This window comes from Perca flavescens, chromosome 3 (assembly GCF_004354835.1).
Source record: "Perca flavescens isolate YP-PL-M2 chromosome 3, PFLA_1.0, whole genome shotgun sequence".
NCBI lineage: Eukaryota > Metazoa > Chordata > Actinopteri > Perciformes > Percidae > Perca > Perca flavescens.
In genome coordinates, this window is record NC_041333.1 from 2,355,232 (window position 1) to 2,376,238 (window position 21,007).

A 21,007-nucleotide genomic window follows, 5' to 3' on the forward strand; every position below is an offset into this window, starting at 1 on the left:
ATTACCATTTTGTTGTTTTGTTCCTACTAAGTGGATTGAAATTAATTTATGATCAGAAAGTGGGGCATAGCTATGTGATGATTCTGACACAAATTGCAGTCAAGAGGGAGATATAAACCATAAATCAATTCTAGACTGTAAGGACCTACTGACGTTGCTCCATGTAAATTTGTTAATGTCAGGGTTTAATGCTTCGCTGTTGAAGTAGTTATCTTTCCTCTGCAGCACCAGCACTGCCCTCTGCTGGAGTAAAATAGCTACTGCAATATACTCACTTTAATAGACTATTTTGAAAAGGCAAAAACTATTAATTGGCATATTTCAATCCCTTTTTTGTTTGTAATGGATCATTTGAATGCATCATTGATCAACTTCATGGATGAACTTGGTAACTGATTATAATTACAAACATACAGTCTATAATTCCCCAGACTCAATGCAAACTAACGGCCAATTTATACATTCCAAAAATTCTAATATTGTGTTTTCCAAACCAGACAGCTGAATAAAGGTTTTGAAAGAACTGAGTTGTCTTGTAAAATATATCTTTATACAATCTGCTCCACAATAAGTGGCAGCTGCATATTTTTCATGGCTGAAAGCCACTGATTGGAAAATGAATAATATTTACTCTATTCTTTATGTGTCATGTTAACAAAGATGGGTGGAACTCATTAGAGAACATGACCGTTTGGGATCTACTTGTTTATGAAAGTAAAAATTGATATTTGTTTCAAACAAGATGCTAATCACATATTAGGTGGCACTACAGTGAGATGTGGCAGTACTCCACGGAGGCAGATCTATTGTAACTTTTACAAGGTAAGATTTACACTTTAGATCCTCCACAGAAAACATGAAATTACACTGTAGTGATTAACACTTTTGTTTGCATAATTGTTAGATTTGAAGTATTTAGGTCTATTGTTAATGCTCCAAAGTTATTTCAGATTTCCTTAACTTGTCACATCTAAAAACTATTTTAATGTATGTGTTTTCTTTTGATAGGTTGTTACTGTTAATTCAAGTGATTATGTTCTACACTAATGTAACAAGGATTAAAAATTTCTTCATCCTGGGATTTCCTGGACTTTCACAGGAGTATTATGGACCTGTGTCAGCCCTGCTTTTGGTTCTCTTCTTGGCTATAGCTGTAGGAAATATTTTTATTTTAGTGTTTGTTAGATGTGAGAGGTCTCTTCACAAACCCACATATCTGATATTTTGCCACTTGGCACTAACTGACTTAATGTTTGGGACTGTTACTCTGCCAAAGATTATATCAAAATATTGGTTTGGTGACAGCATTATTTCATTTTATGGATGCTTTGTACAAATGTACTTTGTTCATTTTTTGGGGGCATCTCATTCTTTCATCCTGATGGTGATGGCCCTTGATCGCTTTATTGCAATTTGTGCTCCACTGCGTTACACAGCTCTTTTCACAAACAACACTGTTTCTGTGCTTTGTGGAATATCATGGATTTTGCCAATGTCGTGGATGGTGGGTATAGTTGTAGATACTCTGAGATTGCCTTACTGTAATTCAAACATAATTATACATTGCTTTTGTGACCATATAGCAATAACAGTGCTTGGATGTGAGAACGTCCGAGAAGTTCAGGTAGTTGCATTTGGTATGGCCATGTTCACTTTGATATTGCCTCTGGGTTTTATTATCTTCTCTTATTTTGTCATCATTGTTGCAGTTATGAGAATGACCAGTTCTAATAGCAGCCGCATGTTGGCTCTGTCTACCTGCTTGCCACAGATTCTCATCACATTTCTCTATTACATGCCAAGATGCTTTGTGTACCTGGCAAATTTTGTAGGATTTACATTCAGTGTCCCAGTTCGCATAGTTGTTGTAATGCTGTACAGTATTTTACCTGCTGCTATTAACCCATTAATATACTGTTTCAAAACCAAGGATATCAAAGAACACTTGAAAAAGAAATTAGTTACTAGGAAAATTAATAGCAGCACAACAACTGGATGAAATACAATACATCATCAATCAAATGATAAGTTACTTTTGCTGCTTCAAATGTCACTTCCCTGTGAGCTTTAGAATCATGTTTTATACTTCTCTTTTCACTATTAAAGTACTGAATGCTCCTACAGTAATTATAAAGATTGAAATCCTCTATGAGCCCAACGCAGCCTGAGAGCCTCAAGCAGGAGTCTCCTGATTGTTCCAACAAAAATGCTAGAATGTTAGAAGTTTACTGAGGCTTTTTTTCTTGGCAAGAAGCCAGATCAGAATCACTTCATATTACAATGTTTTATTTATTGTTTTATTCTGTTTTCTACTTTTATATTTTCATGTCTTGTTAACTCATACTTTGTTTGCACATTTGTATTGTTTCTTTCTAAGGTACTCATAAATAAAATGTATGGCAATTTTTCTAAATATTATAAAATAAACACATTTTCTATTAGCATCAAAATAATCAATAGTTTGTGTCCATTCACACTCCACAAGGACACATAACCCTTAAACATAACTTGAATTTGAAGCCACTCTGTAGGTCTTCAGGAAAGTGCTTTTTCTAAAATGAATGTGCCATCCTATAATGTACAAGAAACTGATCTGCAAACAGCATCCTGAATATTCATGTCTGAAATAATGCACAAGTTACCTAAGAAACAGACAAGACTGGACATATAGAACAGCTAGTGACATATGATTATGAATTAGTATGACATTAACTTTAAATATGGTTGTCTTTATGGGTAAGCGAGCTTGGGACTGGGAGGTTGCTGGTTCGATCCCCAGACCGGCAGGATAAACAAATCTGCGTGGGGAAAGTGAGAGAGCAGCTTTTGTCCCTCCCTCATTACCACCACGGAGATTCCCCAACCGCTTCAGTGGCCAGCAGATCAGACTGTGGTTGTACTGGGCAGCTTCCAGGTATGAATGTGGAACAGGTAAATGTGACAGGTCATTGCTGCAAATGAGAATTTGTGTTAAATAAATACATTTAAAAAATATGAATTAGTATGACACAAAACATGATAAATTAACCAAGTGAACATGAAAAGAAGAATTTTGGTTTAAGTAAAACATATATTTACTGCCTGTTCAGAACCTGGTCAATGTCCCTGTTACATTTGAATGATAATCAGAACCCAAATGCAGACAGACGCAGAGCCAGGGGTGTGAATTAAACAGTTTTATTCAAAGTATTCAAGTGGCAAGTCCAGGTTTCCAAGAGGGTGGCAAGTCCAGGGGGCTGTTTCACAAAAGCAGAATTTATAAATCCAGGATAACCGATAAAGCCAGACTTGACCTAGTCTAATCAGTGCATCCTTGCTAGGTGTGTTTCACGATGGCCAAGCCAGCGTTGCCTGGAAGGCACTAGGATTAGGCTATGGTTTGGGTTAGGGTTAAGGTTAGGGTTAGGTGCCTTGAAGTCAACGGTTGCAGTGCTGCCTGGAAGGATACGTTGGGGGCTTAAAACACCATCAAGCTCGCTTTTAATGCAAAAAATAAAGTGTACAACTATTCATTTTTGTGACTCATTGAATGGTTTCAGTTAAGAGCAATAGTTTGTAAATGTATATTTTTAGATATATCATTCAGTCGGTCTGCTATTATCTGCCACGCTTTTTTGCAGTTTTTTTTTTTTATAGGACCAGTTTCCTTCTTTACATATTATATGCTTTGCTCCCTTGAATATATGGACATAGAAAAGAAAGACACTGAAGAAATTGGACTCTAAAATCTAGAAACTATAAAGATAATTAAGTGATAAATTGCATGCACACTTTAAACATGACTGTAACACAGTATATTCATTAGTTATTTCCCCCCAGCAAAATATAAGGTCAAAAACCATTGGGGTGTCCTCACCCTGTTGTTATATGAATGTACAGTAGTGTACATTATATAGTTACTGGTCCAGTGAACTAAGTCTATAATTTGGGAGGATTGTACAATTACGATATGTTCTTAAAATTGTACAATCCTCCCAAATTATAGTCCCAGTTTACTGGACAACACAAATTGTGTGCTAAGAATGCCAAATACAATGCACATGGAAGAGGAACAAATATAGCAGGGGTCGGCAACCTTAGGCACGCGTGCCACCATGGGCACGCGGGACCTTAACCAATGGCACGCTGGCAGTATGTGTGCAAGAGAGTTATTGATGTGTTGAAATCATGGTTGAAATGCTGAAGCACTCTCTCATCCGCATGCCAAATTACAATGTTCACAGTTGCGCGACCTCATAGATGCCGATACCGTGGGTGCTCTGGAGCTTGAGCACCCACGAAAAATACTGAGCACCCACGTGTGCCAGACTGCCAGTTCATTTTTACATTAATTTAATATTAAACATTGCAGGTGGTGCTTAGTGGAGCGTCTGTCATAGTGTGATTGGTCATGTCGGTGGCATTGATTTATAATTTCCCACGAAGCTGATTAAACTTCTCATCCCCAATCCTATCTGTATCTGTGAGAAGTGGCGCTGTCCTGAGTTGAAAGATAGCCTACTTTACGGCTTTAGTATGGTGTTTGTGTCGGCCACTGTCCATTTCCTAAGGTTCTGAAATGCCAACATTTTTGACTACTTTTTTTTTTTTTTTAAAGGGTGTGCGCGTGTGAGCACCCACGGAGGAAAACATAAATCGGTGCCTGTGCGCGAGGTAGTTTGACTCATATCTCTGACTGGGAACAATACAAAGAGGATTACCAACGGCCGCTGGGGCAGATGAACTAACGCTAGTCTCGTTACTGTAAGGAGGCTATAATTAAACCTTCGTGAGTTAAAAGTCAATACTTATCAGTGCACTCACCTGTGTAGACCGGCATCAACATGTTGGAGGCGATATTTCAATCTGCTCTGTCTGCTCGCTACACTCTTGTCCACCGCACTCTTGTTTTACGCAAACACAGCTCTACTCTGCAAATAGCTAATTTTTACAAAACAAGCTAAAAGAAAAGCTGACGGTTTGTAGTCTATTTATCTTAGTTTGCAGGGAATCTTGAAATTTGGACAAATTCTTATAAACTTAAGCTGTCTGAAGAAACCATTCTCTCCGCTGGAGCGGTAAATATGGATGCATTATAAGACCAAAACAAATACATGTGGCTACTTAATATGCACGTGAATGACGCAATCGTTATGTTCGTGTTCTTCATTCTTGATAGTGATGCTGGTTGTGTTATTATTATTTTGCCTCAGCATCGTTTCATTGACAATAAGGCATACAGGACCTGCTTTTTAGTCCATTCATCATTAAAGCTGGGCTTTTCCATGTCAACTTTTCCTTCAGGCTCTTTGACAGTGATATTTTTGTCAGCCCATTTTCCACCAATCAGGACTGCATACTAAAACCATGTTTCCATAATAATAATAATAATAATAATAATAATAATTAAGGTCCTGATTATTACAGATTCCCTGGATATTACATTTTGATGTGATGTCATTAAAAAAATTAATGTTAACATGGCGCACTAATAAACAAGAAATTTGAAAAGGGCACTTCATATCAAAAAGGTTGCCGACCCCTGCACTATAGAAACACACATGTACAGCATTTTATGTAGTGCCTTTAGTAACTGACTTCATTTAAAACACATTGGCAACTTCATTAGCCTTTTCTAATTATCTCAACAACTGAACGGGGAAAGCAGGGTTTCTATCGCCAGTTGAGGGACAACTCTGTCCGGCTTATTTAGCTATGTAGCATGGAAGCCTGGTGGAATAGCAAGCTAGCGTTAGCTAACTAACCAACCAGCCTGCTTTAAATAAATACCTTTTAATTATCTTAACACTTTTTAACAGTCAAACTGAAACTCTGGCGTTGACCTCCAGGTCCTGCAGCCGCAGACGGACCGTCATCAGTGGGGATCGGCCAGCGGAGCAACATTGCTATTATTGCCAGAAAGCTTCGCTGCCGACCTCGACCTGCAGTCGGAGCTCCAGCGGGACACGGAGAGCCCCGCAACCGGTAGCAAATTTTAATTTTACAAGTGCAAGAGGTGGTCGTCGGCGAAGGCAGAACCCTTCAGAAGGCCAGCCACGAAGGCAAAACCCTTCTGGCGGCCGAACAGGAGGTCGAGGGCGGGGCCCCTCTAGAGGCCGGCGCCCCTCTAGAGGCCGGCGATGAAGGAGAGTCCTCTCCGAAGGCCGACAGCGAAACCCATCTGGAGGCCGACGGAGGCCGGCGGCGAAGGAGACACCCTTCCGGAGGCCGGCGGTGAAGGAGACACCCTTCCGGAGGCCGGCGGCGAAGGCGATATCCCTCTGGAGGCTAACGGCGAAGGCGATGCCCCTCTGGAGGCCTCTGGAAGACTCTGGACGACTGGAAGACTCTGGACGGCTGCACGTCAGCGGCGGGTCTGGGCGGCTGCACGTCAGCGGCGGGTCTGGGCGGCTGCACGTCAGCGGCGAATCCGGGCGGGCGGCACGTCAGCGGCGGGTCTGGGCGGCTGCACGTCAGCGGCGGATCAGGGAGGCTGCTAGCCAGCCGGAGTACCTAGAGACCGCTAGCCGGCCAAGGTTCTGGAGGGCCGCTAGCCAGCCAGGAACCAGGGATGCTGCTAGACAGCCGAGGCTCTTCTAGACAGCCGGGATTCTGAGACACAGGACCACCTGGGAACACTAGCAAACTCAGGGACTCTGGCAAACTCTGGGACACTGGGCAGCACGGAGACACCAGAGAGGCTGCCGGCTAGCAGGGAATCAGGGGGGCTGCCAGCCAGCAGGGAATCAGAGAGGCTGCTAGCCAGCCGGGGATTAGGGAGGCTGCTAGCTAGCCGGGGATCTGGGAGGTTGCTAGCGAGTAGGGGTTCAAAGAAGCTGCTAACTAGCCTGGACTCAGTGGAGTCGCTAGCTAGCCTAGACTCGGGGGAGTCGCTAGCTAGCCTAGACTCGGGGGAGTCGCTAGCTAGCCTAGACTCGGGGGAGCCGCTAGCTAGCTGGGATTCTAGGGAACTGCTACATGGCTGGGACTCAAGGAACTTTAGGGGGCCGCTACACGGCCGGGATTCAAGGAACACTGGGGGGGCGCTAGCCTGGGCTCGGGAAGGCCGCTGAGGGTAAGGAGAGCTGCACGTCAGCTCAGAGTCAGGAGAGCTGCACGTCAGCCCGGGGTCAGGAGAGCCGCACGTCAGCCCGGGGTCAGGAGAGTCGCACATCAGCGGCGACTCTGGGACACAGGTCGGCCCAGGCTCAGGTACCCAGGTTAGGTCAGGCTCAGGTCCACTGGGCAGCTTGGGCTCAGGTCCGCTGGGCAGCTTGGGTTTGGGTCCAATGAGAGACTGATTAGGGACATGGCGCTGAGGGCCATGTCGTCCCTTCCTCCGTCCACGGCCTCCACGGGTCCCTGTGAAGACAGCCAGGCGGGTTCCTTCATAGGACTGCTGGTTGTTGGGGGCGTACGCTGACCGGGTAGCGTCTGAGCAGTCCCATGAGAGTTCTGGGGAAGCCGGTAAAGTGGCAGGCTGTCTGACAAAGCATGCACAGACGGCTACGGTGTTGGCTGACTGGGGAGGAGGCAGACTGGCAGTGGGTGAGTCACTGGAGATAGCTTGAAGAAAACACTCCAGCTGGTGCTTGAAGCCCTCCAGCTGGGGAACAAAGTGACTCACCCAAGGTCTCTCTGACAGCCACTGCTGCTGAATGGCAAGCTTCTCCAGGAGACGAGGGTGCCGGTCCGGCTCAGAGCACAGCAAAACCCGCAAAGTCCAGCCAAACTCCAACACCTTCTTAGTATACAGAAGCTTCTCCGCTGGGTCCATGTTGGTCAGATCATTATGTTAAGGGTGTAGCAGGGAAAGGCGGACCCAAAATGCAGAGAGCAGGCAGGTAGGCAGGAGTAAGTTAAAAACGAGGATTTAATGATGAAACACAAAAAGAAACCAAGGAAGTCCTGAGCGCAGCAGCAGGCAAAAACAACAATACCAAAAATGAAACAAAGGGAAATCCATGGAGCAAAAAACCAGACACAAACTAACACCGGGCGACACGACATGCACACACAGAAACATACAAACAATGATCTGACACTGGACAAGGGGAACACCAAGACTAAATACACAGGGTAATGAGATAACACAAGACAGGTGACACAAGGGCTGGGAAACAGGTGAAACACATTAGGCTGGGCAGAGTAATCAAAAAAGGCGGGAAAACACAAGACAGGAAGTAAAACCAACAAGACAAGACAAAAAACAAGACCGTCAAAATAAAACAGGAAACAGAGCACAAAACAGACTACCAAAATAAGACAAGACACCAAAACCATAACAGTCCCACTTAAAACCCATCTGGGCATCCACGTCTGGCCCCCGTGTGGATCCCGGGTGCAAGCCCATTTTAAACACCCTTTAAGCAGGTAGGGCCAAAATGGGTCTGTCATGAATTGCCTGGTTAAGATCCCACATAACACCCTTATAGATCCCTTTTAAAGCCCATCTGGGCATCCACGGCTGGATCCTGGGTGCAAACCCACTTTAAACCCCTTTGGGCAGGTGGGGCCCCAATGGGTCTGGCATGAATTGCCCAGTTAGGACCCACATAAGACTCTTACAGAGCCCATTTAAAGCCCATCTGGGTAGCCATGGTTGGATCCCGGGTGCAAGCCCACTTTAGACCCATTTGGGCAGGTGGGGCCCAAATGGGTCTGACATGAAGTGCCCAATTAAGACCCATGCAGTACCCTTACAGGTCCCACTGTTAGTACGTCTGGGCTTCCACCACTTGCCCCAATGTGGATCCCGGGTGCAAGTCCATAATGGGGCCCACATTTGCCGCCCATGAAGCCCTCATCTGGGCCCCACATGTCATTGCTGGATGGGTATATTATTACACAGCAACATGGCCACTGTTTTCACTAGTGTTTTTCCATGTATTGCTTTAATTGATATTGTTGAAGTTAAAAAGTTAAAACCCGGCTTATGTTTTGAAAACAATGTTTAATGGGGCCTGCAGCTAAATTTAATCAAGTACACTAATACAGCATTTGAGTGTCTCACCTAAAACCTAGCTTCTAAAGAATTAATCAGGTCATGTCTGACATTTAGCATATGAAGAAGACTCATTGTCCCCACAGGAAAGGTAACTATTGTTTCTGGTTTTGGGGAGCCACTCCGTGATTAGACAGAATCGGCACTACCATGTGAAACGACCTTTGTCTGTGACCTGGGGTAAACCTAAAATCAGAGGTGTGTCTTTAATCAGACACCCACAATTCCACAGGAATATAATTCGGAAACTGATGTAATGTCGGCACTTCAATCTGTGACCCCGACAGGGGAAGCACGTTGAAGTTGTCATGTCACATGACTGTTCTTTTGTAACTCCGCAAGGAGAAGCATGAGATCAGTCCACTGTCAGCTGCAGTGTTTTATGTTTTATGTTGATTGTGTTTTGTCTTGTCGTTTTCATGCAGTTTCATTAAACCTTTTGCTTAACTTTCAATTCGACCACAGCCTCTCCTTCCTCCTCCAGAAATCAGAACGAACACGTCTTTTAGTTAAATTCTTAACAATATCCTTAAATTCATAGCAAGAAACCTGTTAGATCAAAATACAATGAATATAAATAAAAAAGATCATGAACTCTTTCCAGAGGAACTTCTCAGTACATAAAACATTTTGACTTATCTCACATTATGTTGCCATGTATGCTAGCAGTGCATGACTAATAGGTAACTAACGTTAGCATTACTACTCACCAGAGAAAATATAACACAGACATTACATCATTCACATAAGTTCTACCTGTTACTCCCTGTAACGTATTCAAGTTTAAGGAACTCTAATCGTTGAACCACTATCTCCACGCTTTTTTTTTTCTAAGATTTGTCTTGTCTACTTTATGTTACTGACTCCTCATGCTAATTCAATTAAATTTGTATGGCGTAGCAGGGTGTAGCAAGGGGCATAGCAGGGTGTAGCAGGGCATAGCAGGGCTACAACAATGCTGCAACAATGATTTAGGTGCCACCCCAATCCAAGGAAAACTGCCAGAGGAGAAAACATAAGGGCTCCGGGGAATAAGCTCCCCAGAGCTAAGTTAGTAACAAGCTTTTCTGGAACATGGAAGCACACAGATGGAAAGAGAGAGGAGCTCAGTGTGTCAAAGGAAGACCCCGGCAGTCTAAAACTATAACAGCATAATTAAGAGCTGGTCCAAGGCAAACCTCAGACAGCTCTATAAGGGTTGATAGATGAATCTGACGACTATGAAGAGAAGCAGAGAAGGGGTGCCGTGTCTTAAGCTATACACCCTCCCCCGGCAGTCCAGGAAAACAATGCAACTCCTCACTCCCTAACTATAAGCTTTATCAAAGAGGAGAGTTTTATATTTACTCTTAAATATGGTGACAGTGGCCCTCATTTATGAAACGTGCGTACGACCTAAAACAGGCGTATGACGGGCGTACGCCGATTCCTATGCAAAGCTCGGCATTTATCAATTTGGACGTGAGCGTAGGCTGTGATCAAATCTCACGTCTGGTCTGAACTCGTGTACGCAAGTTTTTGAGTCAGTGTGGACTTGCGGTGCAGCATATAATCAGTTTAACAGGAGAAGGAGAAGTCATCAGTTGATCACTTATCAGTAATGGCAGATCTGGCTCTTTTAGAAGACCTCTATGCGCCGGTCTGCAACATTGTTTTAGCCTGGGGGGTTCTGCACAACATCGCACCGGAAGACACGGTGCCATAAATGTAGCGATGGAGCCAGATGACCCGATGCCCAGAGAGCAGTGTCCAGAACAGACACCAACTGAGGGCTATATGAAGGAGACAGGATATTATTCCTCACTTTTAAAAGGTAGCCTATAGTGTTATGTTTGGCAATGATATTCAATACAGGAAACATGACGATGCACAACATTTTTATTTATTCTTCAGGTTTTTGTTTCTCTTTCAAGTGAATGATTTATTTCTGCCATTGACCAAGTTATTTTGGCTTGTTTTTTCAGCCCCTCTGCTGTGAAGAGACAGGGTCCAGCACGGGGGGGCGGAGGACACACGCTCTCCCTCAGCTGTTGCCTCGTTCCAACGAACACGTGTAAAATAAAAGACACTGCATAAACTCCGCTACCGTGTGTTTATTTAATTATAGGTACTCCTACATGTAGGCCTAATAGATTGCAATAGTAGCCTGTATATTACTATTAGGACTATAGAAAATGTGTCAAGGATGTATAAATTAAATAGGCTAAACTTCAGCTGGAGTCCGATTTACTACGGCAACACTGTTGACCGCATCAGTGATCTCTTTTCATCCCGCATTCTTTCTACAGCCTTCTTCTTCAGGCTGCCAAATAGTCCACACGTTAGTGCAAATGAACCAGAGATATCAGGGTTTCAATCTCCACCTCTGAAAAGTTCCGCTTCTCAGCCGGATTACGTCTCGCCATGTCGTAAATTGTAGGGGCGAGGCCTCAAAACCGAGAATATATTAGGGCGTGATATTTAAATGACGATCGTTTCCAGCCGCCGCATTTATCAATGTACGACCATTCTTACGCTCGGATTGGTGTGATACGAACTTTTCATGAATCCCACGTGAAGCCTGTCGTAAGAGGATTTCTGCAACATAGTAAAGAATTACAATAGTCCAGCCTTGAAGTAACAAATGCATGGACAAGTTTTTCAGCATCGCTCTGCTTCGCTGTTAAAGTAGTTATTTTTCCTCTGCAGCACCAGCACTCACTATAATAGACTATTTTGAAAAGGCAAAAACTATTAATTGCAAACTCCATCCTCTTTTTTCTTTTGATTTTTTAATGCATCATTTGAATGCTATATTGATAAACTTCATGGATGAATTTGGTAATTTGGTGATTATAATTACAAACTGGTGAGTCTATAATTTCCCAGTGGTGCACTCCAGACTCAATGCAAACTAAGGGCCATTTTATTCTTTCCAAAACGTTAACAAATCAAATGTTTAAACAAACTTTTACTTTTATCATCAGTGTTTTTATGACTGCTTACAAGGCCTTACTTGTAATGAATACTAGTTTAGATGTGTAACCCATACAACTGAGTAAAGGTTTTGAAAGAACTAAATTGTCTAAAATATATCGTCATGCAACCTGCTCCACAATATACTGTATTGCAACTGCATATGTTTCATGGCTAAAAGCCACTCACTGGAAACTGAATAATATTTACTCTACTCTTTATGTGTCATGTTAACACAGATGGATGGAACTCATTAGAGAACATGACCATTTGGGATCTATTTGTTTACGAAAGTAAACATTGATATTCATTTCAAACAAGATGCTAATCACATATTAGGTGGCACTACAGTGAGATGTGGCAGTACTTCCACGGAGGCAGATCTATTGTAACTTTTACAAGGTAAGATTTACACTTTAGATCCTCCACAGAAAACATGAAATTACACTGTAGTGATTAACACTTTTGTTTGCATAATTGTTAGATTTGAAGTATTTAGGTCTATTGTTAATGCTCCAATGTTATTTCAGATTTTCCTTAACTTGTCACATCTAAAAACTATTTTAATGTATGTGTTTTCTTTTGATAGGTTGTTAGTGTTAATTCAAGTGATTATGTTCTACACTAATGTAACAAGGATTAACAATTTCTTCATCCTGGGATTTCCTGGACTTTCACAGGAGTATTATGGACCTGTGTCAGCCCTGCTTTTGGTTCTCTTCTTGGCTATAGCTGTAGGAAATATTTTTATTTTAGTGTTTGTTAGATGTGAGAGGTCTCTTCACAAACCCACATATCTGATATTTTGCCACTTGGCACTAACTGACTTAATGTTTGGGACTGTTACTCTGCCAAAGATTATATCAAAATATTGGTTTGATGACAGCATTATTTCATTTTATGTATGCTTTGTACAAATGTACTTTGTTCATTTTTTGGGGGCGTCTCATTCTTTCATCCTGATGGTGATGGCCCTTGATCGCTTTATTGCAATTTGTGCTCCACTGCGTTACACAGCTCTTTTCACAAACAACACTGTTTCTGTGCTTTGTGGAATATCATGGATTTTGCCAATGTCGTGGATGGTGGGTATAGTTGTAGATACTCTGAGATTGCCTTACTGTAATTCAAACATAATTATACATTGCTTTTGTGACCATATAGCAATAACAGTGCTTGGATGTGAGAACGTCCGAGAAGTTCAGGTAGTTGCATTTGGTGGGGCCATGTTCTTTTTGATATTGCCTCTGGGTTTTGTCATCTTCTCTTATTTTGTCATCATTGTTGCAGTTATGAGAATGACCAGTTCTAATAGCAGCCGCTTGTTGGCTCTGTCTACCTGCTCGCCACAGATTCTCATCACATTTCTCTATTACATGCCAAGATGCTTTGTGTACCTGGCAAATTTTGTAGGATTTACATTCAGTGTCCCAGTTCGCATAGTTGTTGTAATGCTGTACAGTATTTTACCTGCTGCTATTAACCCATTAATATACTGTTTCAAAACCAAGGATATCAAAGAACACTTGAAAAAGAAATTAGTTACTAGGAAAATTAATAGCAGCACAACAACTGGATGAAATACAATACATCATCAATCAAGTGATGAGTTACTTTTGCTGCTTCAAATATGTCAATTCCCTGTGAGCTTTAGAATCAATTTTGTATTATAATATTATGAATTAGTATGACATGGTTGTCAGATTTTATACATGTAAGCATCATCACCAGAAACAAAACAAAAAAACATGATAAAGTATTTTACAGTATATTTTTACTGCCTGTTCAGAACCTGGTCAAAGTCCTTGTTACATTTGAATGATAATCAGAACCCAAATGCAGACAGACGCAGAGCCAGGGGTGTGAATTAAACAGTTTTATTCAAAGTACTCAAGTGGCAAGTCCAGGTTTCCAAGAGGGTGGCAAGTCCAGGGGGCTGTTTCACAAAAGCAGAATTTATAAATCCAGGATAACTGATAAAGCGAGACTTGACCTAGTCTAATCAGTGCATCCTTGCTAGGTGTGTTTCACGACGGCCAAGCCAGCGTTGCCTGGAAGGCACTAGGATTAGGCAATTGTTATGGTTACGGTTAGGGTTAGGTTTGGGTTATGGTTAGGTGCCTTGAAGTCAACGGTCACAGTGCTGCCTGGAAGGATACGTTGGGGGCTTAAAACACCATCAAGCTCGCTTTTAATGCAAAGTGTACAACTATTCATTTTTGTGACTCATTGAATGGTTTCAGTTAAGAGCAATAGTTCGTAAATGTATATTTTTAGATATATCATTCAGTTGGTCCGCTATTATCTGCCAAGCTTTTTTGCAGTTTTTTTTTTTTTTTTTTATAGGACCAGTTTCCTTCTTTACATATTATATGCTTTGCTCCCTTGAATATATGGACATAGAAAAGAAAGACACTGAAGAAATTGGACTCTAAAATCTAGAAACTATAAAGATAATTAAGTGATAAATTCCATGCACACTTTAAACATGACTGTAACACAGTGTATTCATCAGTTATTCCCCCCCAGCAAAATATAAGGTCAAAAACCATTGGGGTGTCCTCTCCCTGTTGTTATATGAATGTACAGTAGTCTACATTATATAGTTACTGGTCCAGTGAACTAAGTCTATAATTTGGGAGGATTGTACAATGACAATATGTTCTTAAAATTGTACAATCCTCCCAAATTATAGTGCCAGTTTACTGGACAACTCAAATTGTGTGCTAAGAATGCCAAATACAATGCACATGGAAGAGGAACAAAAATTATCCTTTACTGTTAAAGAATACAAAAAAATGAATCAACTAAAATAATTTAAGGTGCATTGGTCCACTATAGAAACACACATGTACAGCATTTTATGTAGTGCCTTTAGTAACTGACTTCATTTAAAACACATTTGCAACTTCATTAGCCTTTTCTAATTATCTCAACAACTGCCATAATATATTCACCAAACAACCAAACAACAATATGAACAGCAGTTTTCATACAGCAATATAACAGTAACGATGACTGTCACATGAATAATTATAAAAATAATGGTCATAACTTTAAATAATAACAGTGCTTAACTGAACAGCAACATGCACCTGTTGTATTTTAATGCAGGCTGATAAGAATAGGGTAAGAATCACTGCTGAGTGAACAGAAAAGGCTCCAGGATTAATAAATCCTGGCTGTTAGCCTTTTCAGGAGTAGGCTAGCTGTACAGAATAAATCTCCATGGTAATTTAGGTGCCTCTGCTTTTGTGAAACCAAGTCAAGGCTAAATTGAGCCAGGATAATTGGGAAATCCTGGCTTAATCCGCTATCTAGATTTTGTGAAATAGCCCCCTGATATAAGCAATGTGCATAAACAAGTACTCAGACTATGTCACGGATTTAAATTTGAGACTGATTAATGACTGAGGACCTATTGCAATCTTGACTTTAACACATCAGTTGTGCTTACATATCCGTGTACTAGACATATTTTAATTTGTAATACAAACTGAACTTACAGACACAAACACATACACACACACACACACACAAACAAAGTAATTTTACTCACTAGCTTGTCAGCTAAAGATAGCTAGCTAGCTAACTACCTTCAGAAAAGCTCTGTGTGGAGTTGGAAAACATGCAGTGTCATACATGCACTTGATTTGATAAACTTAGCCTATATTAATATTCTTAATATCAGCTTAAACTTAACTTTATTCAAGCATCCCTTGGCACGCAACAGTGTCATATATGCACTTAACCAAAGGCTACATTACTAAAACCGGCTACCGGTTGCTGGTCAGATGCTTATCTGCTGTATGTCCATCTACGATATGTCTTCAACGAACAGTCCACTTTTCCTTTCACATGTTATGAAATGCTAAAAAACATACATAAACAGACCAACATTAGTCTATATCAAATAAAAATGCTTCAAACCTGGCACTAATATCCCTCAAAAATCCACAAAAGATAAATGTATATAAGATTTCTCATGTATGTAGAAGAAGAATGCTGCTGAATATGTAAAACTCTGGCATTAGCATATTAATAGTGGCTCCGTGCATTGCTGCCTCAGAGCAAGTAGGCACTGCTGAGTCCTGGGTTCAGGCAGGGCCTTTCTGTGTTGAGTTAGCATGTTCTCTTGTGTTTGTGTGGGTTTCCTCCGGGAGTTCCAGTTTCCTCCCACCATAAAGACATACATGCTAGGTAACTCCTGCATTGCCCTTAATGTAGGTAATGCTACTGGCTTTACAAGTGGAGTTGGTCCCTGGGCGACACTGGCTGCCCACTGCTCCTATGCAGAGGATACATTCTTCATGTGTGTGTAAATATGCACTTGGCAAATAAATAACTTTATATTACATCATTATATTATTACACAGAAACATGGCCACTGTTTTCCCTAGTGTTTTTCCATGTATTGATTTAATGGATATTAAATTCATAGCAAGAAACCAGATATATCAAAGAAAATGAATATAAATAAAAAAGATCATGAACTCTTTCCAGAGGAACTTCTCAGTACAGAAAACATTTTGACTTATCTCACATTATGTTGCCATGTATGCTAGCAGTGCATGGCTAATAGGTAATTAACGTTAGCATTACTACTCACCAGAGAAATATATAACACAGGCATTACATCATTTGTGTAAGTTCTACCTTTTACTCCCTGTAAAGTATTCAAGTTTAAGGAACTATAATCGTTGAACCACTAACTCTGCACTTTTTTTTCTTACATTTATCTTCTCTACTTTATGTTACTGTGACTACTCATGCTAATTCAATTAAATGTTTATGGCATAGCAGGGTGTAGCGGGGTGTTGCACGGTATACAGGGCGTAGCAGTCTGTAGCATGGCACTGCAGGGTGTAGCAGGGCACAGCAGGTCATACAGGACGTAGCAGGGCACTGCAGGGTGTAGCTGAGCATAGCAGGGTGTAGCAGGGCACAGCAGTAGCCTGGTTAACACCAGACCCTTCTCAGCTGTAACTGAGAGTGGGTCTGGGAAAGGTTCATTGACAGTTCATTTCCAAAGGGGCGTCACCAACGGATGCCACTCAAATGCCTCTGGGCTCATTGGATAGTCCTTCAACCAATCAGAGCAACGATACGGGTGACGCTTTTCACATCCAACAAAATAAATGTGATTTTGGTTTTTGGTGTGGTCCCTCCACGCCCTACTTTCTCCTTGCAGGTGTTGAATATTGCTAACTTGTTATCTTCTGCACACACGCTGAAGAATTTCCAAACAGCTGATATGTTACAGGTTAATTCACAAGGTTCCCTACATGTGCAAGAATAGCGCGGACACGCGCTTCACACCACACACGGCGGAGAAGTTGAGAGAAAGGAAAAAGAGACTGTGTCTCTGTCCGTGTGTGCGTGCGTCCTTGAGAACTGTAACTCGTATAACTTATGTTGTCAGTTAATTATAGCATTGACCGGTATAAAATCGGCATATGTCAGACTGACCTGCCGGTCCCTGGTCTTGGTGAAGCACGGCTTCGGTAGCCGTCATGTTGAATGTAAACAAAAAGCTGCTCGCCGTCGCTGCACTGTCCTCGTTGCGTAAAGCCCGCCTCAACGGTTGTGATTGGTGTTAAGCCCGCCTCAGCGGTTGTGATTGGTGCCTCAATTTTGAGGACATTGGAAATGGGTTTGAATGGGCTCTTCGCCAGACTGACCTGCAGAGCAAATCTCAAATTTGCCGGAAGTTTGTCAGGGTTTACCCAGGCTAGCACAGCAGGGCATATAGGGCGAGAAGTGCATAGCAGTGCATAGCAGGGCACTGCCGGGCATAGCAGGGTATAGCAGGGCACCGAGCAGGACCACGGCTACAGCTGCAACAATGATTTAGGTGCCACCCTAATCCAGGGAAAACTGCGGGGCGAGAAAACATACGGGCTCCGGGGAATAAGCTCCCCAGAGCTAAGTTTCTGGGACATGGATGCACACAGATAGAAAGAGAGGAGCTCAGTGTGTCAAAGGAAGACCCCAGCAGTCTAAAACTATAACAGCATAACTAAGAGCTGGTCCAAAGCAAACCTGAGCCAGCTCTATAAGGGTTGATAGATGAATCTGACGACTATGAAGAGAAGCAGAGAAGAGAAGGGGTGCCGTATCTGTATCTATACACCCTCCCCTGCCGGTCCAGGCAAACACTGCAACTCCTCACTCCCTAACTATAAGCTTTATCAAAGAGGAGAATTTTATGTCTGCCTTATGACCTGTCTCTCTTAGTTACGCTGTTATAGTTCTAGACTGCCGGGGGACTTCCTTGCTTCCTTCCTTTGACACACTGAGCTGCTCTCTCCTCTCCCTCTCTATTACCATTTGTCTGCATCCCATCCCAGAAATGCTTGTTACTAATCCTAGCTTCTGGGGAGTTTACTCCCCGGAGACCTTATGTTTTTTCCCCCAGCGTATTTCCTTGGAGAACGTTGGCACCAGGATCTTGGCTCCAGCTGTTGCCGTGGTCCTGCTGCACTCCCTGCTGAGCTTAGCGGTGCCCTGCAATGTCATGCTGCTTCCTGCTGAACCCTGCAGCTTCCTGCTGAACCCTGCTGCTTCCTGCTGAACCCTGCAGCTTCCTGCTACGTCCATCCATGCTCTGCTGGGCCACGCTACATCCTGTAACGCCCTGCAGCGCCCTGATATGACATGAACTACTACGACTACCATTTGAAGTCACTGTTCCATTATTAATGTGACTATTATCGCCACTGTTCATCACATCCCAACCGGCACCGTCAGACACCGCCTACCAAGAGCCTGAGTTTTTCCGCTTGCTCTTGCTCCAGCAATCCTACTGCTCCGAATAAGTGACAAAATAACTCCAACATGTTCCTATTTACATGTTGTGATTTATAGAGTCACAGCGTGTACAAAAAACAACGTAACATGAGACACAGCCATCTTCTAACAGTAAACAAACCGGGAACTATATTCTCAGACAGGCTTGCTGCGAGTATATCACTCCGCCCAAGTACTATATTCTTCCGCCTGAGAATGTAGTTCCCGGTTTGTTTACAGTTAGAAGACGGCTGTGTCTCATGTTACGTTGTTTTTTGTACACGCTGTGACTCTATAAATCACAACATGTAAATAGGAACTTATTTTGTCACTTATTCGGAGCAGTAGGATTGCTGGAACCATTCACCTGCGTGTTCTGTGATGGGCTGATGCCGCTGGAGCCGTCAGACAGCCTTACAGCACACACGGATATGAGAAGGGTATGTATCGACTTGTCTAACTCTGGGGGTTACGCTGAATAAGCTAAATTCCCAATAAGTCGGCGTGTTCCTTTAAGCATCATCACCAGAAACATGTTATGGCCAGAATCAAGCAACAATATTATGAAAATGGGGACAAATGTGGAAAGCTGTTAGCCTGGCAGATCCGAAAAGAGGAAAGCTCAAGATATATCCCCTCAATTAAGACCAAGGCAGGTGTCACTTTAGTGCACAAACCTAAACTAATCAACAAGGCCTTTAGGGACTTCTATGTGGATTTATACTCTTCTCAGGGTGTGGAGATTTGTAAAATGTATACTTTTTTGGAGGAATCTCTGTGCTGAGCGTGGCTGGGGGGACACGGGACTAATCAGGAAGTTCTGGATGCAATAGGAAAATTTTCGGGCAGGAAATCGCCAGGGCCCGATGGCTTTCCTATGGACTTTTAAAAAGCTTTTGCATCTGACCTTATTACCCCCCTGATGGACATGCTCAGACATGCAATTGAGATTAACCAGCTACCCAAAACATTAGAACAAGTCCTGATCATAGTCTTGCTGAAGCCAGGCAAGGACCCAAAATAGTGCAGATTCCATAGACCCATTACCATCCTATCATCAGAATATACAATATTTACCAAGGTTATAGCCACTAGATTGGAAAATGTATTGCCTTGTCTTATAAATAAGGATCAGACCGGTTTCATTAAAAATCGCTTTTCCTCTGACAACATACGTAGATTTGTTAATATAACTCACTGCGCTAAGAACATCAACACCCCTGTAGTTGCCCTCTCATTAGATGCAGAAAAGGCATTTGATCGCCTGGAGTGGCCCTTTCTTTTCACAGTCTTGAAAATAATGAACATTGGTCCAAATTTAATTAAAATGATTCAGATACTCTATCTCAATCCATTGGCAAGGATCCAGACAAATGCTTATATATCGCCTCTCTTTCCTCTGTCACGAGGGACACGTCAGGGCTGCCCCTTGTCCCCTCTGCTTTTCTCTCAGGCAATAGAGCCCCTCGCAATCGCTAGAAGAGCACACTCTACTATTGAGGGCTTCGTGGTGGAGCTGGAAAAGCATGTCATTTCTCTTTACGCCGGTGATATCTTGCTGTACCTGACCAACGTAGCATCGTCACTCGCCACCCTCAGTAATTTATTAGAGGAATATGGATGTGGCTACAAAATAAACATAAACAAAAGTATGATATTACCTCTTAATACTGCGGCCCAACAATTACCAAGAGATAGTCTTCCCTCTCAATTACGGCCCCCGGCTCTCTCGCCCCACTGAACAAGGAGGACTTAACCTACAGTACAGGCCAAAAGTTTATTTTTTGATTATTTACATTGTAGATTCTCACTGAAGGCATCAAAACTATGATTGAACACATATGGAATTATGTACTTAACAAAAAAGTGTGAAATAACTGAAAACATGTCTCATATTCTAGTTTCTTCATAGTAGCCACCCTTTGCTCTGATTACTGCTTTGCACACTCTTGGCATTTTCTTGATGAGCTTCAAGCGGTAGTCACCTGAAATGGTTTTCCAACAGTCTTGAAGGAGTTCCCAGAGATGCTTAGCACTTGTTGGCCCTTTTGCCTTCACTCTGTGGTCCAGCTCACCCCAAACCATCTCAATTGGGTTCGGGTCAGTAGTAATAACCTGGTAAGGTTGCGCGTGCATGTGTGACGTCATCACACGCACGCGTATTCTTGCCATGTAATCTGATGATATGAGTGTGTGTGATGACGTTGCGGCCGAACGTCGGTACTCGCGATCGCCATCTAGCGGCGTAATATGGTAATGCATCTAATTGTCGAAGCTGCG

The 21,007-nt window shown here is 42.4% G+C and overlaps 2 protein-coding genes across 2 annotated transcripts; both read left to right on the forward strand.

Annotated features, from left to right (window-relative positions):
- Positions 1–1,033: 1,033 nt before the first annotated feature.
- On the forward strand, positions 1,034–1,999 carry LOC114552645 (olfactory receptor 2AT4-like). The gene has a single exon (XM_028573615.1). It carries the CDS (start codon positions 1,034–1,036, stop codon positions 1,997–1,999), a length of 966 nt encoding a protein of 321 aa, XP_028429416.1.
- Positions 2,000–12,552: 10,553 nt separating this feature from the next.
- On the forward strand, positions 12,553–13,518 carry LOC114553239 (olfactory receptor 2AT4-like). Its single transcript, XM_028574466.1, has one exon. The coding sequence runs from the start codon at positions 12,553–12,555 to the stop codon at positions 13,516–13,518; it is 966 nt and encodes a 321-aa protein (XP_028430267.1).
- The last annotated feature ends 7,489 nt before the right edge of the window (positions 13,519–21,007 follow it).

Excerpts from the sequence above, each read along its gene's own strand:
- LOC114552645 (XM_028573615.1), top strand. The coding sequence starts at position 1,034 with ATGTTCTACACTAATGTAACAAGGATTAAAAATTTCTTCATCCTGGGA.
- LOC114553239 (XM_028574466.1), top strand. The coding sequence starts at position 12,553 with ATGTTCTACACTAATGTAACAAGGATTAACAATTTCTTCATCCTGGGA.